This window comes from Tetrao urogallus, assembly GCF_951394365.1.
Source record: "Tetrao urogallus genome assembly, chromosome: 4".
NCBI lineage: Eukaryota > Metazoa > Chordata > Aves > Galliformes > Phasianidae > Tetrao > Tetrao urogallus.
The window spans coordinates 18064011-18082814 of record NC_136817.1 but is presented as its reverse complement, the minus strand read 5'-3'; the positions used below and the strand labels follow the sequence as shown (position 1 = coordinate 18082814).

Genomic DNA, 18804 nt, shown 5'->3' with positions numbered 1-18804 from the left:
TTCTCACTGGACTTTCATAGATCACCACAATACAAGTGTTGAAATAAATCTGATTATGGTTGCTTTTGTTGATTTTATCTCTTACTATTATTTTGCACAGCATTTATTTCTGATAGTTTAGAGAGCCAGAACTCAGTAGGACTGTTGTTTATGACAAAGGAATAGAATTGAAAATAACTAAATCTGTAGCATTTCTTCAACAGCATTTAGCTGTTTAAGGTAAATATTTAAGTCCTTTAATTTTCAAAAGGCCATGGACTACAGCTAAATTATGAATCAAAATACTGTGAAAGTTCAAGCAGAGAAATCATCAAGAATGTCTGGAAAGATAAGCTGTGAATATGAACTGTTCCTCAGAACTAAAAGCTAAAACACTGTTGCTGGACTACTACGTCCACTGCAACAACACACTGAGACTTACCGAAGGGCCTTGGGCACCAGGCAAACCAGCATCTCCTTTTTCACCTTTCATGCCATTGGCTCCCTATAGAATCATTTAAAAAAAGCATTTATTAATAGTTTAGATCTCATTAGCAATCCATCTAGGAATGATAATGTGTTTATAATGTAATGTGTTTCCAGCACTGCTGGAAATTCCTGATAGAGGGAGAGATTAAAAATATACTTATTTAAGCCAAAATTAATTCATACTCACGGGCAATCCAGGTAGTCCAATTCCTCCCTTTTCTCCATGCATTCCAGGTTCACCCATATCTCCTTTTAGTCCTTTAGGACCCTAAAATATGTATTTATTTAGCAAGTTGTCTGTAGGAACAGAATACTAGCTTTGATCCTAACAAGCAGAATAAGTCATGCTATGGATTGACCTTCATTGTTAACATGTAGAATCACAGCCATTATGTGGCCACAGGAACACAATAATGATCATATGGATAACAAATCTAAGCTGCAACTTGAGATCACAGAAATATCCTCTGGAATGATGCATGGTTGTTCATACAATCTGCACTAGGTGGTTTACCTGTTCCCCATCAACTCCAGGAATTCCTGGGGATCCTGGTTCACCCTGCAAAAGGTAAGATGGAATTGGATTATTATCTTCTAATTATTCAAGACATTCACGGAAAAAGCAGTACTAAATTTATTAAACTGGTCAGTAACGTTTGTAATTAATAATTAGCAACAACAAAACCAGAGAACACTCTTGGTATACATTGTATATACATACAATACTTGTACACAATACTGAACAAACAGCTCAGCCAAAGAGCTGTTTCAAAGTACATAAACTTTGAGTTGCATAAAGATAAGCAAAAAAGTAAGAGAAAGAAAGAAAAGAAGAAGAAACCCCAAAAGGCTGGGGAAGAAAGTGGGAACTTTGTTCGTTACTGGAATAAATATGGAATCATGGCCCCTGATATATGTAGGGTTGACAGAGACCTCATGTTTTCTTTCCCGACAAACATAAATCACCAGGGAAGGAGTTCACATTCACTGCATTGCCCTACGCGCTGATCCCCGTATAGCATTCCCCAAGGGAGCAAGATGGGGATAGATTATGATATTGACAACAAACTTTTGTAAGGTTGAATTCTGCTTTATGTCATTAGTTTTGAACAGAAACGAACAACCAGATGACGGAAGACATCAACTCCTCTGTGTTTTACAACATACTCTTGGCTGCAGAAATCCTCGTGCTGAGTAGAACCTAATGTGGAAATTCTTGCATGCTTAACTGTGTGTTCCATTATCGGTTTTCATATGGAAGAAATTCGATAGTTTACAATTTCTCAAAACAATTAACATGTTAAATGGGATGAATTGCCACATGATATCACAGATGAAGCCTGAAATTCAAATGCTTAATACTGTTTTTGAAGAAACAATTATCTACTCTTGGAAGAGCTTAGTGACACCAGCGGAAGATATGATATGTTCAATATTTAAGAAGTAGGAGAATTATCTCAACTAATTTAAAACCAATATAAGTATTGCACTACATGCAATACTTTCTGTTTTCTTAAGCATAGGCAAATTTATTAAATTTTATGGAACAGCGCAGCATATGGTATTCATTGTCTCTGTGTGGGCTGCTCACTAATAGCTCTGGTACTGTGCACAACCCCAACAGGTGGGGTTAGCAGCTCTGGATTTGCAGCCAGGATGCTGCCCACACGTGCACGTTATAATTTTTACAGAGATTAGAAAATATTGTGCTTCGTTGGGTGGGCACTACTGCAATACAGAAGCTGCGTTGACATGCACTTGCTCTGTGGCCAAACTCAAGACTGCTTCCCACGCAGCCAGAAGCAACGCACAGGAACAACTGTCTGCAGGTGCAGCTACTGTGCAAACACACAGATTGCTCTCTGCAGCAGAAATCCTAGGGATCAGCTTCAGTGTAGATCCACGAGGAAGATGCTTCCACGCTGGTTTTGTACCAGTTAATTTTGCCAGCTCTCAACTGAGCACCATGCATGGCACAAAATCAAAGTACTATTTCTGGGAAGCAACATTTCAAATTGCCAGAGTGCAAAGTTGGAAGCATGCTGTACTCAATACAATTTCAGGTAAATATACTGTATGGGAGAGCTCCAGATACAAAATGTGCAGTGAGAAAACTAGAAAATATCTCAACTCCTAAAACATAGTGGGCAAAATAAGGAAGATCACCTTTGGACCTTGCAGCCCTTGGGGTCCCGGTGGTCCTGGTGGTCCCTAAAAAGAAACATACACAAAGTTTTACAAGAAATTCCTGCAGGACTTGCTGTGTAAACACAGGTTGAATGTTAAGATAGGTACTTGAACAGCATGAGTTAGATGTGTGGCACAAAGGGAACCAAGATCAGACATGAACAAGTTGTTTATCTATGACAACTCTCAGCAAACAGATGGGTGCCAGTAAAAATAATGTTAAAACAGCAGTGCATTTCCTCTTCTATAAGAAAGTCCTGCTGCTCCCACTGATGAAATGGCAAAGCTTCTGTTAGTGGCAGGGAGACACCAAAGTTCACCTCAGCCACATCCTAATCTAAAGCACTCCAAGGTGAGAAGAGGATGCTGCTGAAAGATGCTAAGTGTCTTTGGGGATGCTCAGTGCTTCAGGAAATTGTTAGGGAGCAAGTTGCAACTACTCCTTTTGCTTCTACCTAAGGATGCAGATACAATTTCAGGAACAAAATATTGAACTGGGTGTCGTACAGTAGGCTTGGGTTTGTTTTAATAAATAAGAAGAAAAAAGAAATCCTCTCCATTAATGAGAGGATAATGAGTGACAGAAATCTACAGAGAGTGACTCAAAACAAAGAGAAGAATAAAATAATTTGCTTATACCCAGCTTGTTGCTTTAAGAGAAGGCTGATCCAGCAATATTATAAACATCTCCTAGCTGTCAATCTCAGAGATTGTGATAGTTCTGATCTTGTATCATGGGAATTGGCTGGAGTACAGGGCATGGGAACTTACAATCCTCTGCACATGCTGGGGATAGGTGCTGAAAAATTGGTATTTTTTTCTGAGGTCTGATAAGGTAGGTCAAGGGAATTGTACTTGAGGCTCTGTACTTATCCTGACTTACAGTTAACTAAGATGGGCCTTTTCCAGAAAACTCTCACATGAAGTTTCTTTGCAAACCAATGTAAAAGAGCCATCCTTCTGCCCTGAAAATAAGGTGGATATCTGAAAATCATTTGGTACTAAAAACCCATCTTTTCTGTTTCTAGACTCCTGTGCAGACACATGCAGATGAGAATGTATGCCAAGAAGTCCGAAGCAGCTAATCTGCCTAAATATGTACCTACAGAAAAACTGTATTCTTTATTTTCCAGATCTCTTAAATTAATGGAAGTTTTGCCATTAATTCATCAGGAGCAGAACTGGCTCCACTATTACAGGACTTTTGACAACAAACTCTCTGGTAAGGGAGCAATGAGCAAGTAAGTACATAGGATGGTGAGCTGGGTCAGCACTCAAGGAAGGCATGTCCTGAACTGGCAGAATGACAAACATGTTATGACATAAAAGAGACATTCTACAACACAAAGCAAATCATGCAATTGGAATTACCGTGACAGTGAGGGTGGCAATCCTCTGTTGGCAAAATGTATTAACAAGAGACAACATTACCAAACTGAACAAGGATATAAATTATTCTGCTTGTAAAAATTAGTATCTCCACAAAACCTGTACTGCATCTAGGGAGATCCCACGTCTCCAAAAAATAAGAGAGAAAGGACTGTTATTCTTAACTCCCAGTGTTGCACAGTCTGGCTTCTAGGGCAATCAGGATTTTACATAGGTGAAGACTGTAGTTTCTTGTAAATTTCAAGTGATTGAGTAGGTGATGATTAAACAGTAAAATCACAGTAAAAGTCTTCCAAAAGATTTTTAGAAACTAAGAAAAATGGGGTGAATTGGTCTCTCAGGATAATTAAAAGAGACTTGTCCACTGTTCTGGGATCTCTGCAAGTTTTGCACCAAGGTTTAACTAAAAAATACAATTCCTACAGTAGAAGTGTAGCTTTTTTTTGTATGGAAAATAAGATACACAAAAATAAAGTTAGGTTCTAGATCTGAAAGTGCTAATCCACAAAAACACTGATAAGTACTTTGAATTCTGCTTTAAATGTCTGGAAAGACAAGAGGCTTCTTTTATTAATTACTATGAATTCTTTTATTATTTTTAGCTTGATCTGCTAATACATATATATATATATTTACAAATCAGAATCTAAAAGCAAGTGAAAAAGTGTTTGAAAGTAATCAAAATGCTTGTCTATGTTTTTAAAGAAAATAAACATCTCGAATCCTGATGCCTCTCTTTGCTTTTCTATTAACTATGAAGAACCTCCTGGCATATATGGAAAGAGAAGTATTTAGCTTTTAACTCTTTTCCTATGTGCAAATGGATGGTTTGCAAATCCTGCTTTTAAGTTCTAGAGGAATCTTCATTTGCCATGAAAATTGGAGCCTGCTCGATATGAAGTACATAAAAAAGAAATAAAGAGAACTGTTCTCTAACAGATGACTTTAATATAATAATATATTTTGCATTGTAACGTATTTATGGGAATATATAAAGATTTTTAAAAATTGAAAAATTCAGTTGGTATAGACATGAAAACATAAAATAACCATTGCAAATGAATGCTGGCATGATCATGCTGACAGGCTCATTTTCATCAGCACATTCAGTTTTCAGTACCTAAAGTGACTGATCCTCTACAAAAGTTAAACTCCTGCAGCTACTGCCTTTAGCCTTAGGAAATTCTGAGGAGCAAGCCTGAAGAGTGATTTTGATAGAGCTGCATTTTGTATTTGGTACTACAAGTGAAAGCCACATGCACACAGCAGGGCTCTTGTCAAACTATGATGATAATTTTAAGATCCCTATTTCCAGTGCTGATGGACTCACATGTCTCATTCTGACTGAATGAGAAACTGAGCAGTAGGCACAAGGCAGAGTAACTATATTATCCTAAAGCTTCTGAGCTGCTTGATGATTTATTGCTAAATTCTAAGAAATGCAGACAGTCTATATCTTTCTAACTCTTGCCAACTTCTTAAATCAGCAGAGCAAATTCTGTATAAGGTCACAGTTTGGTGCTGAGTGCTGAAAGTGCTCCATACCTCTAAGGGAAAGCTGCAAACCTCAGATCCTTTAAGATTTTGGCACCAGGAGACCCAAGCAATGGGTGCTTGCCATCTGAAAGGCCTGAACTGGATTTGGCAAGGATATTGTTGACTGATCCTATATAATCTTACTTACACCATCCTTGCACAGACATTCCCATTGATATCAATTATTTGTTGCCCTGGATCAGAAGGTGATGACGTTTGAAATGATTTACAAAAGGAAAAAGGCCTCCTCATCTGTTTCAACCACTGCAGTAGGCTTTAGTCCCTTATTGAGGCTTCTTTATGTGCTGCAGCTTTTCTAAGGTGCTCTCACACAGCGCTTGAAAGTAGCACCGATGTCAGAGTGAGGATATAAAGACAGAAAACAGGAAACATGGGGGCTAAAGCCCCCGGTAAATCTGTGCTTGATAATATACTACATTACTTCCAAGCTACTTCAGTCATCTAACACTGAGATTGATTTAAAAGACTGAAAAATGTGTCTTTGAATTCCCTTAGGAGTGAAACAAGTGAGATGGGTATAATGCAGAGCCTCAAAACATGCCTATGTAGACTTCCCCACAGATGCCACTCACAATGAGAGTGGGCTTAGCTTCAAAAATATATGCGCTTTTAGATTTTTACTAAAGGCAGTGAGGGTTTTTTTATTTTCAAAGGAGACTTGAAAAGCACATGACTGGCCAGACATCTATCCACTCCCACTGAGTAAATGCCAGAAAAAGTTCATTGGATTCAGTGAGAAAATGGTCAGATGTACAATGAGCCAAGATCTGTCTTCAGCTGCACATAAGCAAACCCATTCATTTTGGTGGAGTTGTACTGCACAAAATTTGCATCTGACTACACTGCAATGTAAATCACCTTGACTGCAACAACATATGTCATCTTGTTACTTTGCTTTCATGCAAACACTCATTTATTCTTTTTGCAACTCCACTTTAATCCCACATACTTTTGTGCATACCTGTCAAAACAGGTTTCTAGAAATGAACTAATGGGAAGATTGGTGCTTTGTCTATTTAATATACTCAAGTTGCTGATTGAATCCACAGCCACACGTGTTACGGTTTCCAAATCTCAAATTTTCTGCTCTTTGCATTTTATAGGAAGAGGGGAAGGGAAAAGAAGAAAAAAGAATTGTCAACATTTTAGCTGTTGAACTGAAAAGCAGATGCTTCTGTTGAACTTACATATGTGGTTCATTGCATGAATTCAGCACTAACCCCCACACAGCAATGAATCAGCGTTACTCTCATTAGATGATGTCAATATGCTCTGTGGGAAATGCAACTAATTCACTCAGCTAAATTATATCAAGAAAACAGTTTTTCTCACACCAAATAGCAAGTCTGGTTTCCAAATATAGAAAGACATTCCTAATCAATAAACTCAGCAAATCTTTGGGGAAAAAAAGTGTTCTCATGGTTTATGCAGAAGGAAAATGACGTCAAACGGCTTCTTGGCAGACCAGGCTAAACTATTTCAGCCTTGTTAAGTTTACATACCTGTAAAGCTTCATGAATATTGCCATTATAATCAATTATCTCTGTAGCACCTTGATCACCCTTCTGTCCAGGTGGCCCCTGTAATACATTTTCCATAACAACATTTGAGACATCTGCCAAAGACTACTCTAGACACTTATTTACTGATGAATGCTTTAATGCCAAAGCAGCCTAATCAAGTTTTGTTGTATTTCCAGTGTACTACTACACCCACATAACTTAGCATTAAACTAAAGACTACATTTAAAGGATTTTTTAAATATTTTTTTCAATAAACAAGCAAGTCACTAAGTGAATTGTGCTGCAGTGGGAAAGCAAATAAATGAAACCACTGCAGTTAAACACTGAAGCAGCTCCAATACAGTAATTTTGTGCTGCCTGTGGGCAACGTCTGAACACGGCATGTAGCATCCTGCCCACGAACTGTGAGTAGGATAATAGTAGTAAGTCAAATAGTAGTAAGGACTGTTACTCATATTAAAGGCAAATTAGTAACACGCTTTCCACCAGGGTCAAGTGACCAATCTCATTACATTAACTGGAGTTGCTGCCACAATTTCGATTCATTGCAGAGAATGAATGCAAGAGTATAAAGATTGGAATGAGAAATAGACTTACCCGTGGACCTGCAGATCCCGTGTCACCTCTGTCACCTGTATCACCCTAGGTAAAAGGGATATTTGAGAACAAATATGCCATCTGACAATATATTAGATAGTTCGTCTCTTTTAAACATGCTTCTCCTAGATAACCCAGTTAAACAAACAAGTGTCTCATTATTAATAGAATGTGGACCTTAGTTACAGCAGAAATTCCTTAAACATCTGTATTGTGACAGGGTTAACAAGGAAGTATTTGGTTCTATACAAGTTGCTATTGTGTGCTGTATTGGGTTGGAATAAGTTGTACCAAAGACTCAACAAAAAAGATTACCAATTCTGTAACAAACACAACTTCTCTACTCTTTATGGCACTATTTTAAAAGCTTTAAGAAAAACCAAGAGAAATAAAATCAGTCTGAAGTCTGAAAACAGTAACTTCCTCAAAGGTGTGTTTCAAAGTGTGTAAACTTTTATTTCCATGACTGTGACTCCACTAAGCTTCTGAACTTCCTTGCTCCAAGTTCTTACCTCTCCTGCAGACACAAAGGTACTTTCACCACTAAAGTCCCTTTATTCCCTCAGTGTGACAGGCTTAAGATCTTTACCATATTGCACACACCTTTATCCTCCTGGCTGTTAATAATGTGTTTCAAGTGATGGAGGGAATTTCAAACATATTTGCTTTCATAACTCAACACCTAGCGACTATGATACTTTTTGCTTCACAGTCATAACAAGCTCTTCAATTTTTATATTACTCAAAATGAATTTGGCAAAGAACTGCTACTCCTGTTGAAATCTCTATAACATTGGTACAAGTTAGGGAAGAATGGTTAATTCACCAGTAGTAATAGGAAAAAAAAAGAACCATAAAACAGAAAACAGTCATAGGGATAATGAAATAAGAACATGGAGAGGAGGCTGGTGGCAGGACATGATCAACAGTATTGCCTTGCCAGTATCTAGTGAAACTGTCACTGGAGTTGCTGAAAACAATCTTCATTACTAGGTTGACTTCTCTGACCCAGAATTTAGAAACAGTTAGGCCTTTTAGGTAAAATGAGAATTAAAAGAGATATCTCTATCTTTCTGGTGCATTTGGGAAGTGCCCAGGAACCAGAGGCAACTGAATCTGATTTACTCTTCTGCTCTTACTCTGATGCATTAATACCCCTATCAGCTCCCTTGCTTACTAACTTTCCTTTTTGGCAGGAATGAGGTGAAGGGGCAATTTCCTAATCATATCCTTAAGCACTGTGAATGGCTGTTATTTAAGGACCTTTCTTTCAGGTACTGCAACCAGTATCCTACTAGCCTACAACATTGTCTTGATACCTTTATTCTGACAGTAGACGGAAGAACTACCTAAACAAATATAATTTTGATTTGACACATAACATAACATAACATAACATAACATAACATAACATAACATAACATAACATAACATAACATAACATAACATAACATAACATAACATAACATAACATAACATAACATAACACAACATAACACAACATAACACAACATAACACAACATAACACAACATAACACAACATAACACAACATAACACAACATAACACAACATAACACAACATAACACAACATGGAGGAGTCCAATGAGCACAGTATTTGCAAAGTATATGAAATATTTTTAAAAGCATGTATTTTCTTTCTCTACATACATGTGAACCCATTATATCCATATAGAGATAAATGGATGGAGGGACTGACATAGAAAAAAAAAGCCAACACTCCAAACAAACAAAATCAAATCACTTTGGTTACAGTAGGTAAAACAGTAATGTAATCTACAAAACTTGCCTATGTAGGACTTATTGGCCAGCATCTCTCTTTTGGCAGTCTTTGAAATACGACTGATTCCTACCCCACCAAGTTTGGTTATTGGTTACAAAATAATTGCAAAAACCAATTGAAACTCCACAGGCATAGACAGGAGATGGTTTGTGGCATGTGAGAGAACTAACTCACATCAGTTACATATAGGGAAACCAAGTGGGATGAGGAAAAAAAGAGCTGATTGAAACAGATGTTATAATAAAAAGGAAAATAGAGTTGCAGTGATTGAAATACACAAGATTCAATTCTAGCGGCTGAAGTTGAAAATCAGAATGTTTCATTTATAAGTAAGACAGCATTATCTGGTACAGTTTCTTTTAAAGGGATATCTGAAGTTTCTGAGAAGTGTTACAAACAACATATTGTACAATAAATGTGCTAATCACTCCACTAAAGACAGGTGGTTTTTTGTTGTTGTTTTTGTTTTTTTTTTTACTACTGACCTTTGACCCTTTGGGGCCTCTAGATCCAGGTTCACCTGTTCTCCCCTGTTTGAGGGAAGACAGCAGATGGAGAGGAGAAAAATGATAATGGAATGGGAGCGCAGAGGAAAAGAAATTAGTAATGACTAACTATACTACAGAACAGCAAAATCACTTAATTTTATATGATCAAGATCATGAGTCTGTAAAGACCTTGAATTTAATAGCATCCAGAGTAATATATTCTTTAACACCAGCATGCAAAGGCCACAGACTTCATCCTTCCAAAGGAAAATTAGTATTGGCATTAGTAAAGAGTAGACATCATTAAAACCGTTTTATGGGAACTGCTCTTGAAAAATGTTAGTCAAACAGTAGAGAAGACATTTAACTATCCTTAAATAAGGAGATTAAATAAAGTGTTACCACAACTACTTTTCCCAGTAATTCAGAGGAATACAAACTAGCTTGCTAAGTACAAAATCTGCCTTAGCATCTTAGAGATGTATTAGGATTGGAGAAACAGCATGCAAAATGGATTTTCTCTGCAATTAATAGCTACAATGATCAGAAAGTTCAAACTTTAAAAATGACCCAGTTCTTTTTTTTTTTTTTTTTTTTTTTCAGCTGAAAAAGGTGCATTATGTGTTATTGGTGTTCCCCTAACCAAAACACTGCAATCAGACCGACCTTTGGTCCTGGAAGTCCAGTTTCACCTCGCTCACCCTTCCCAGGAGGGCCTGCCTCTCCTCTGTCACCCTGTGGAAGCAGGTACACATATATCACAAAACATTGGGCAGTTTTTAGCATGCAACTTAATCAGTTATGGCAAAGAAACCAAAACATCAGAAGAAAACATTTCTGAGCTCATCTACAACTAGCAGTGGACTGGGGAACACAGTGTTCTCAATTGCAAAAAGTAAGATTTAGAAATTCTATTCTGGATTTATATAGGATCCTATAAAGCTATTTTTCTCCCTATTCCGAAAGAAGTGGAATGAAGATTCCTGAACTATGGTACTTAATGAATATTATTTTTAGAACTCATAATATGCTATCTTCACCACAGAGCAGCTAAAAAAAACCTGTATGTAGTACAAAAAAACCCCCTATGCTTAATGGCACTGTATTTTACAGTCTGTATGTATTATCAAAGTTCTAATGCCTGCACAAACTTTTAAGATTTCTTCTAAAAAAGTTATGAGAACATAGTTTCTTCTGGCAGGCATATTTTGCTTCTTGAAGAAGTGACTTTTGGGATGCTGACATTAAACAAAGTCAGTGAATAAACTTACATTATGAATGGATAAAGTATCTGCCTTTACATTGTTTGAGGGCATCACTAGAAAGGCGTGTATTTCATTGCATTTGTCCACGAAATAGAACTCTTCAAGTTTCCAGGTACTGTAGGTACTATATTTTAACCTAAACTTATGACAATTATTCATTTGTGACTACAAGATTTTTACAGCATTAGCATGATCTCTGCTAACAAAATTGAACTTGCTCCAAGGGATTTTATATTGGAGCATTGTTCAACTGTCCTTACCTTTGTTCCTGGTAACCCTGGCAGCCCGGGTTCTCCCTGTGGACCAATGAAGCCTGGTTCACCCTTGAAAAGCACAGCATGAGAAGAATGTGAGGTTAGTTATTTAGCAGTGTGTACATACAGTAACAATAATTTCTTTTGGCTGCATTTTCCCCGTATCATCAGCTCATCCTGCTATGATGGAAGAGTTATATTAAAATACTTTAAAATTTAAGCAACTTTCATCAGTATACATTCTTATAGCAAGCCATCACACAGCATATAAAATGCAAATGAAACAGAAGGTGTCACACATTGTTTTTTTATGAAGTTAAGGATCATTCATTTCAGTCATGTTTTATGAGGCAGTGATTAGATGGGCAGACAGGGTGAGGGTATGACAAAGTAATGACAAACAGAGGCCAGATGGTACTGTTGTGATGCATTTTCAAGAGAGTCAGCTACATCATTGCAAGGAAGCAGATCAAAAGTATAATGCATCAGCACTGCACTATTCCTCCTCATTCTGACATGAAAGTACTTCATTTGTCCACATCCACACAACTTCCATAGCTGCAAACAGGTGCCAAAGAGCCACAGCTCCTTATTCCCTCACTGTTCTGGGCCCTTCCTGCCCATTAGTTTGTACAAACATAACAGACAAATAGCAGCAATCAAGCTGAGATGCAGCACATGCAGCATTAAAAAACGGAGTAAATATTTTGTTTGTTCCTTTTATTTTTAACCTATCACTATAGCTGAAGAGGAACAGCAAAAAGTGAAGAAGCCATATGTTTTCCATAAGAAGTTCTCCTGAACAAGGATTTTGCTACCTAACTTTCTACTTTTCACACAAACTTGAATCAAGGAGATTTACCCACAAAGTATTGTAAATTTTAAAAATCAATAGTTATAACCCAATTAGTATAGATTTTTACAATATCACCAAACTTGATGATCATAAATTAGCCATCAAATGTTTCTTTAAATAGCTAAAAAGATAGAAGTATCATAATCCTGTATTGATTTAATTAATGACAGCATATGGAGACAGTAAATAGAAGCAGTTGGATAACAGTTCTCTTCACCTCTTTGCCCGCACAGAAATACAGACATGCTGCAGTGAGTGAGCAAGTTAGCAAATGTTCTTGTATATTCATCTGTGCTCTCATCAACAATCCATCATTAGCAGTTCCATCATTAGCAGTTCAAACAAAGAAGGTCTGTAGCAAATCTATAACCAGAGAAAATTTTCATGTGGCCATACTGAGGAGCTTTCAGTGACTTCAACTTAGAAGATCAAAAAAATTCAAAGATATGCCAACACTAAATAGCACATTTTCTAACGTGAAGTTCCATCTGGCTGCGGTTCAGATTGATAATAAAAACAAAGGAATAAACAACGACAAACACGTCCCAGAGAAGGGCATTTAGCTGTCATTTAGAAAAAACAACCCACAACAGTTTACTTAATTCTTTGTATCAGCGCACACCAGCAAGAGCAACATTAGGTTACCACTGTAGATGGAAACGTTTTATGTCAGTAAATGGACAACAGTGCAATTTCAATTATTTTATGAGGAGGCACTCAGTGGCCCCTGATTGTTTTAATAATGACTTTACCAGGGCTGATTGATGACTTTAAGCAGAAGAAACATGCAGTGGCTCTGCAATTCAGTCTTTTCGGTGGTAAGGCTTAAAGTATTTCTCAGATTGATACGCAGAGACAAGAAAGAGGTGCTTTGCAAAAGCAAGTGGAATGGATAATGGAGGAAACTGCTGGCTTAATTAACATAGCTAGAGTACAGATCTTACACAATGCAGAGCTTTAAAAGATTATCAAATGTGAAGTGGAATAACTAGTGTGTCAGGAAAGATAGGACCTGACTGGCTGAGTAGCGCTCTGCTGAGGAAGACTTAGGGGTGACAATGAATGCTGAGTTGAACATGGTCCTGCAGACTGTTCTTATCACACAAAATAAAACTGAGGTAGGTAGGATTTGGCTACATAAAGAAAAACATGCAATTCTCTATACAGCGCTGGTGGGGATAAGTAGGTTAAAAGACCTCTGGCTTGCCATCCTAAGCTTCTAAGCAGAAAAACAATCTGCTCAGATGATTTGAAACTAAGCAGTATCCTCTGCACTATCTCAAATTTCACCTGTAACCACAACATAAGGTGTTAACCGAAGCACTCAGGCACACTTCTGCACCATTCCCAGCCAGTGGAGATAACGTCTGCACCAGCTTTGTTTCTTGCATTTCTGTCTCCATTATTCAGAGAGAAATATTTACATTAGAAACAGACTCCATTCAACTGTCCAGCTGTACCCTGCATTTTGTTCTACAAATGCTGCCATCCTTCTGCTTTATGTTATTAACTACTACATATATTGTGCTATTTACCCATTTTGGCTGCGACAGAGTTAATTTTCCTCATAACTTTATTTTGGATTTGTGATGAAAACAACGCTGATGTTTCAGGTGTCACAGCGCAGTGCTCATGCAGCGCCAAGACCTTCTGTAATTCTCACAGCCTGACCTACAAGGATTCTGGAGAGGCACAAGGAGCTGAGAGGGGACAGATCCAGGAGAGCTGAACCAAAATGGCCAAAAGGGTATTTCATACCATACAGGAATAAAAACCGCAGGCAGAGTTGGCTGAGGCTGCCATTATATGGAGGCTGATGGGGATTGGTCAGCTGATGCTGAGCATCTGGGTTCATTTTTTTCCATCACTTGTTTTTCTTGGCTTTGTTTGTTTCCCTTTTCAAACCACCTCAATGTGCTATTTCCCTCACTTTTACTTTTTCCAGTTTGTCTTCTCATGCCGCTGTAGGGAGTGAGCGAGTGGCTGATACTCAGCTGCCTACCAAGGTTAACACGCAACAGTTACCCTCTGTGCCACACACACCACAGAAAGAAATGAGAATCTATCAAGCTTAGCACTGCCAGCGATGTGTGAAATAGAAGGGAAACAATTTCCTCTCAGTAAGGTAAGAGTAAAAAGGCCTGCTGAGGCTGCTCTCTGAGTTGATTTCATTCTTGCTCTGGGATCTCCCAACCTCAAAATCCTTGCATAGGCAAGAATCATCTCTAAACAACTGTGAAACACTGAAAGGAATGCAAGGAATCAGAGTAACCAAGCTTTATAATACTTTTCTAAACAACTCGCTATAGTTTCTTACAATAAAGTTTTATCTGGAGAGAATCTACCACAAGCCACTTTGCCTGCTAAAGCAGAGGCAGGGAACAGGACATCTGGAAAGAGGAAAGTTAAGCAGGTAGCCTGTGAAAAGAGAGTAAGGAAATACCTCACTTGAGATACAGTTTACAAGCTGTGTAAAAAGCCATCAGCAAATGATGACTCCTCATGAGTTTTAGTTCAACCCTTTGGCATAGTTACGAAATAAAGCTTAGAAATCACCACATAGCACAGGAAGTCAACAACATCAATCTCAGCATTTAAACTCCACTTACTGTTAGAGCTTGGAGCAATTTGCATCAATCATAGATCAGAGGCAATGTGCTATTAAATAAATCAACAAGCTTGTGAGTTACTTCCATTTTACAGGAGCGATTTGTTATCATTTAGAAACAATCCCTAATGGCCTGAGACGTTAACATTTTAACAGATAAAGGGATGACCTCTGCATGTGCTCATTTTTAGCTTCAGACATTTGTCAAATGTAGGAATACCAGTGGGTCAGAGAGCAAATGAAATGCTGCTTCTCAGAAACCCTGTTAATGGTAATTTTCACCTCTAATCATAAAATGCGTGAAGAGAAAAGGGCGCTATAATTGCATGCTGTACACCTAAAGTTATGTAAGCTCCATCATAACTAGAAGTAAAAAAAATCCTTGCAATTTACTTCAGAGGATAGTCTTTTTTTTTTTTTTTTCTTTTTTGAGGATTATTCACTAGACATATTAATAACTCATTGTTTTACGATGATCAAACCTTTCATGGGCTGAGGCAGAGGCTAGCTTTGATATTGGAGGTTAACTCCAAGACATGCTCTTCACTGTCACTATTTTAATTTTTACAGAACTTATAACTGGCTAAAACTTGAACTTCTGTTCAAGAAAGGTGCAACAATTACAATTCCACTTTCCATACTAATTGCTTTTTTAAATGTCACTAGCTTGATGACAACATTTATAAACAACATAATACTGCCCTTGTTTCACAGCACAGCTGAAACACAAAGCAATGCAATTATTTGAAACTTTGTTCTGACAGGCCTCATCTGTACACTGACAAAGACCTAATGTGGCCCATACTTAGGGGCAGGTTGGAGCTTCCAAACTCCTTCCTGTATGTCCAAGCATTCTCTAGATGCTCCCAACTCCTGGTAATGGGGACAGCCTGCAAACTCCTCACAAGCCACAGAACCTGGGAGAGCCCAAGGTGCTCCTTCTAATCAGAGCAGATATGGACAGGTCCCCATTTTATTCACTGAAGAGACCAAGGTGTGCTTGTCTTAAATACCATCCTAACTCACTGATAGTCATTTAAAAAAACCTGATGCGCTTTTCTTGTCTGATGCTACTGAAAGAATCCCACAAAGCTGAAGATACACAGAACAAAATCTAGCAAGAACAAAACATCCAAAAACCCAGGTGTAAGGCCATATAGAGAACAACAAAGTTAGAAACATAGAATTTGGTTCACTGATATTTTCCCTCATTTTCCAGAAATTGCCATTTGTTGCCCCCAGATTTCATTTCTGAGATTGATAACCAATACATTTCCTGAAGTCTTTAAAACGGAGGTGCAGTGCTGTAGCAGCTGATGAAGTTGTACTTGCTCAAACCTAACCTGCTGCTTCTTAAAGAATCTGTGGCACTCAGTTCCAGGGCAGCAATACTTCAGCTCAGCCTGCCTTAGGCCATACAGGTCAGCAAAAGGCACTTCATATTTTCTCAATGTTAAGGGCATTAGAAGGACTTTACATATAATCTTAAGTCCATGGGAATTCTGATATCAGGAGGACTCCAGTATTCAGTTCATTATGAAGGAAGTGAGCAAGGTGAAAGGAAATCTGATAAAAAACTCACCCCACTTTATGAAGCTTTTCTTAAGGCTTTTCATATCAGCTCAGAACTGGCTCCAGAAGTGGCCATCTGAACAGGTTGTCTGGCTCACTCATCACATTTGAAACAATATCTTCACACTCAAATCTGTCTCTAAACTTAGAAAAACAATTCTGGTTTTGAATTTCCAAATGTACATTCAGCCTTTATGATTCATTTAAAGAAACAAAATATACTACCTCAAAACCTGTCTAAAACCCTGAAGCTTCATAACTAACCCTACTTTGTATGCCATTTGTTATTCTTTAGTGAGCTGATTTTCTCACTGTTTTTAAGTTCTGCCTGCTTGGAGCATATGCTGCTTTGGAAGGGTGTTAAAAGAATAATTCTGCAGTAATAATTCTGATTAAATCTGCATGTATTAGTCATATCAAATTCTTCTTACTTAAAGGCTAATTATAATTCAAGTCAGCATGGTACCTATTTTTGAGGATTAGAATAAAAATATTTTTTTGTAATAAGCATCTCATTTTTAATTCTTTGCAATGACTGATCCGCTACATTATTAAAAGTCTGGCCCCAGATGATTTCCTTTAGAACAGTTACATTACTAATCTAAGAATTTTATTTTGCTACTTTTAAAATATAAAGAATTTTACTTCACGCACTAATTTCTGACCACATAAAATTGTGTACTTGAGGTACATAAATGATTCCATATTGCTGTGCCTTTCTTATGACTAATGAAATACTTAACAAATAAAACAGAACATAGGGCTCTCAGATTATTCAGTTGCATTAAAAATTTGGATTTAGATTGATTTTTGTAAGTATAAAGAAAAATTCAACTATGTTATGAAACAGATGCTGGGAAATAGATTTTTACAAGCTCAGTCTTTCAAATAATACTATCTTTAGGGCAAATGACATCCTGTATTGCAGTTACTTATACTTCAGCCTCTTCCAGGAAAGAAAACGAGAGCTTTCATGATTTGGAGGATATAGTTTATGACAGATTAATAAGAACTGCATATATCCAAAAGAAGAACTAGCTAAATCCCTCTGACACATGCGTACCATCCAATGTTAATGATGATTTCATTTTCTGGCCTTGATTCTCAATAATCTGGAAAATGACTTGTCTACCCTGTGCAAGTGATTACTGCCACAGCATATGGAAACCAGACAGGCAGGAATGGATGAACAAAGCTAGATATGTAACTACATGCATACAGATAGGTGTTTATATACTTCCATTCTGGAAACAGAATTCTGTTAGTGGCATTACTGTTTTTTAATTTTTCAAATAAATGTACCAATGCATAGAGCTACTTCTGAAAAACTACTACTAAAAATTAGCTGTCCAAATGCAGGTATTAAATCCTATTTTTTAGATTAGCTCCCATTTTCAGCTAAAAGGATATATCATTATATTCTACTTTTTGGTGTTTAACGAATTCTACACAGTTTCTTTTTCCTACTTGGACAACCACTCTTGAGAGCAATTTATATGAGAGAAGAAAGGTTGGAAACTAGTTAACACTTGAACATTTCAACATACATATGAGCTGAGGCAAATACGTATCAGGGAGAAACATAATCTTCCCCAAAGCAAAGTTTGAATTCCCACATTTTTCAATTGTTGCAATTAGCATTTTCAGTATATCTTCATATTGAGGACTGAGAAATGCCTGTCACAAGGTCAGCAGGCCCCTTCCAGCTTCCAAGATCAGGCTAGAAGGTTGTGGGAATGGTGGTAGATACAAGATAGATTAATTGAAGCCTGGGCAAGAATGCCCATGTCCCAGAGAAGAATGGAAAGAGAGAAATAGAGTCAGCACAGGTTTCCTGGTAACAGTCACTGACAAGTAAAAAACAAAAACAAAAACCAGGGAAGTTCAACCTTCCTGACAACACCTGGGAGAAAAAGAAGTTTGAAGAATTTTTTTCTGCGTTGTGAATGGCGCTGACTCCAAAATGCAACCCCTGACACCACAATTTACTTTAGATTTCCTTTCATTTTGCTATCAGAAGCCAAAGAGAACATCAGGAACTAAACACCCAAGCTTCAACAGCACATTACTCTCTTTTCTGAAGAATTTAAATGGCTTTACAATACAAGCTGCATACAGTGTACCCAGCCTCAAAGTTCTGCCTTTCATTTTCTTTGAGAGGTTTCTTTTGTACTGGAAGTCACTGGATGAAAGGAGCATCAGCTTTTCTAGAGGCTTTTTTTTTCTTTTAAAAGTT

At 37.5% G+C, this 18804-nt stretch overlaps 1 protein-coding gene across 1 annotated transcript in view; it reads right to left on the bottom strand.

Annotated features, from left to right (window-relative positions):
- Positions 1-18804, bottom strand: part of COL25A1 (collagen type XXV alpha 1 chain) — a gene marked incomplete at both ends in the record, with an annotated part of 291350 nt that overhangs the window by 21261 nt on the left and 251285 nt on the right. The window contains 10 exons of the mRNA XM_079535114.1: positions 422-484; positions 656-736; positions 983-1027; positions 2635-2679; positions 4027-4050; positions 7104-7181; positions 7722-7766; positions 10011-10055; positions 10680-10748; positions 11539-11601. Coding sequence (XP_079391240.1) covers positions 422-484; positions 656-736; positions 983-1027; positions 2635-2679; positions 4027-4050; positions 7104-7181; positions 7722-7766; positions 10011-10055; positions 10680-10748; positions 11539-11601 — 558 coding nt within the window. The remainder of the gene's footprint in view (positions 1-421; positions 485-655; positions 737-982; positions 1028-2634; positions 2680-4026; positions 4051-7103; positions 7182-7721; positions 7767-10010; positions 10056-10679; positions 10749-11538; positions 11602-18804) is intronic.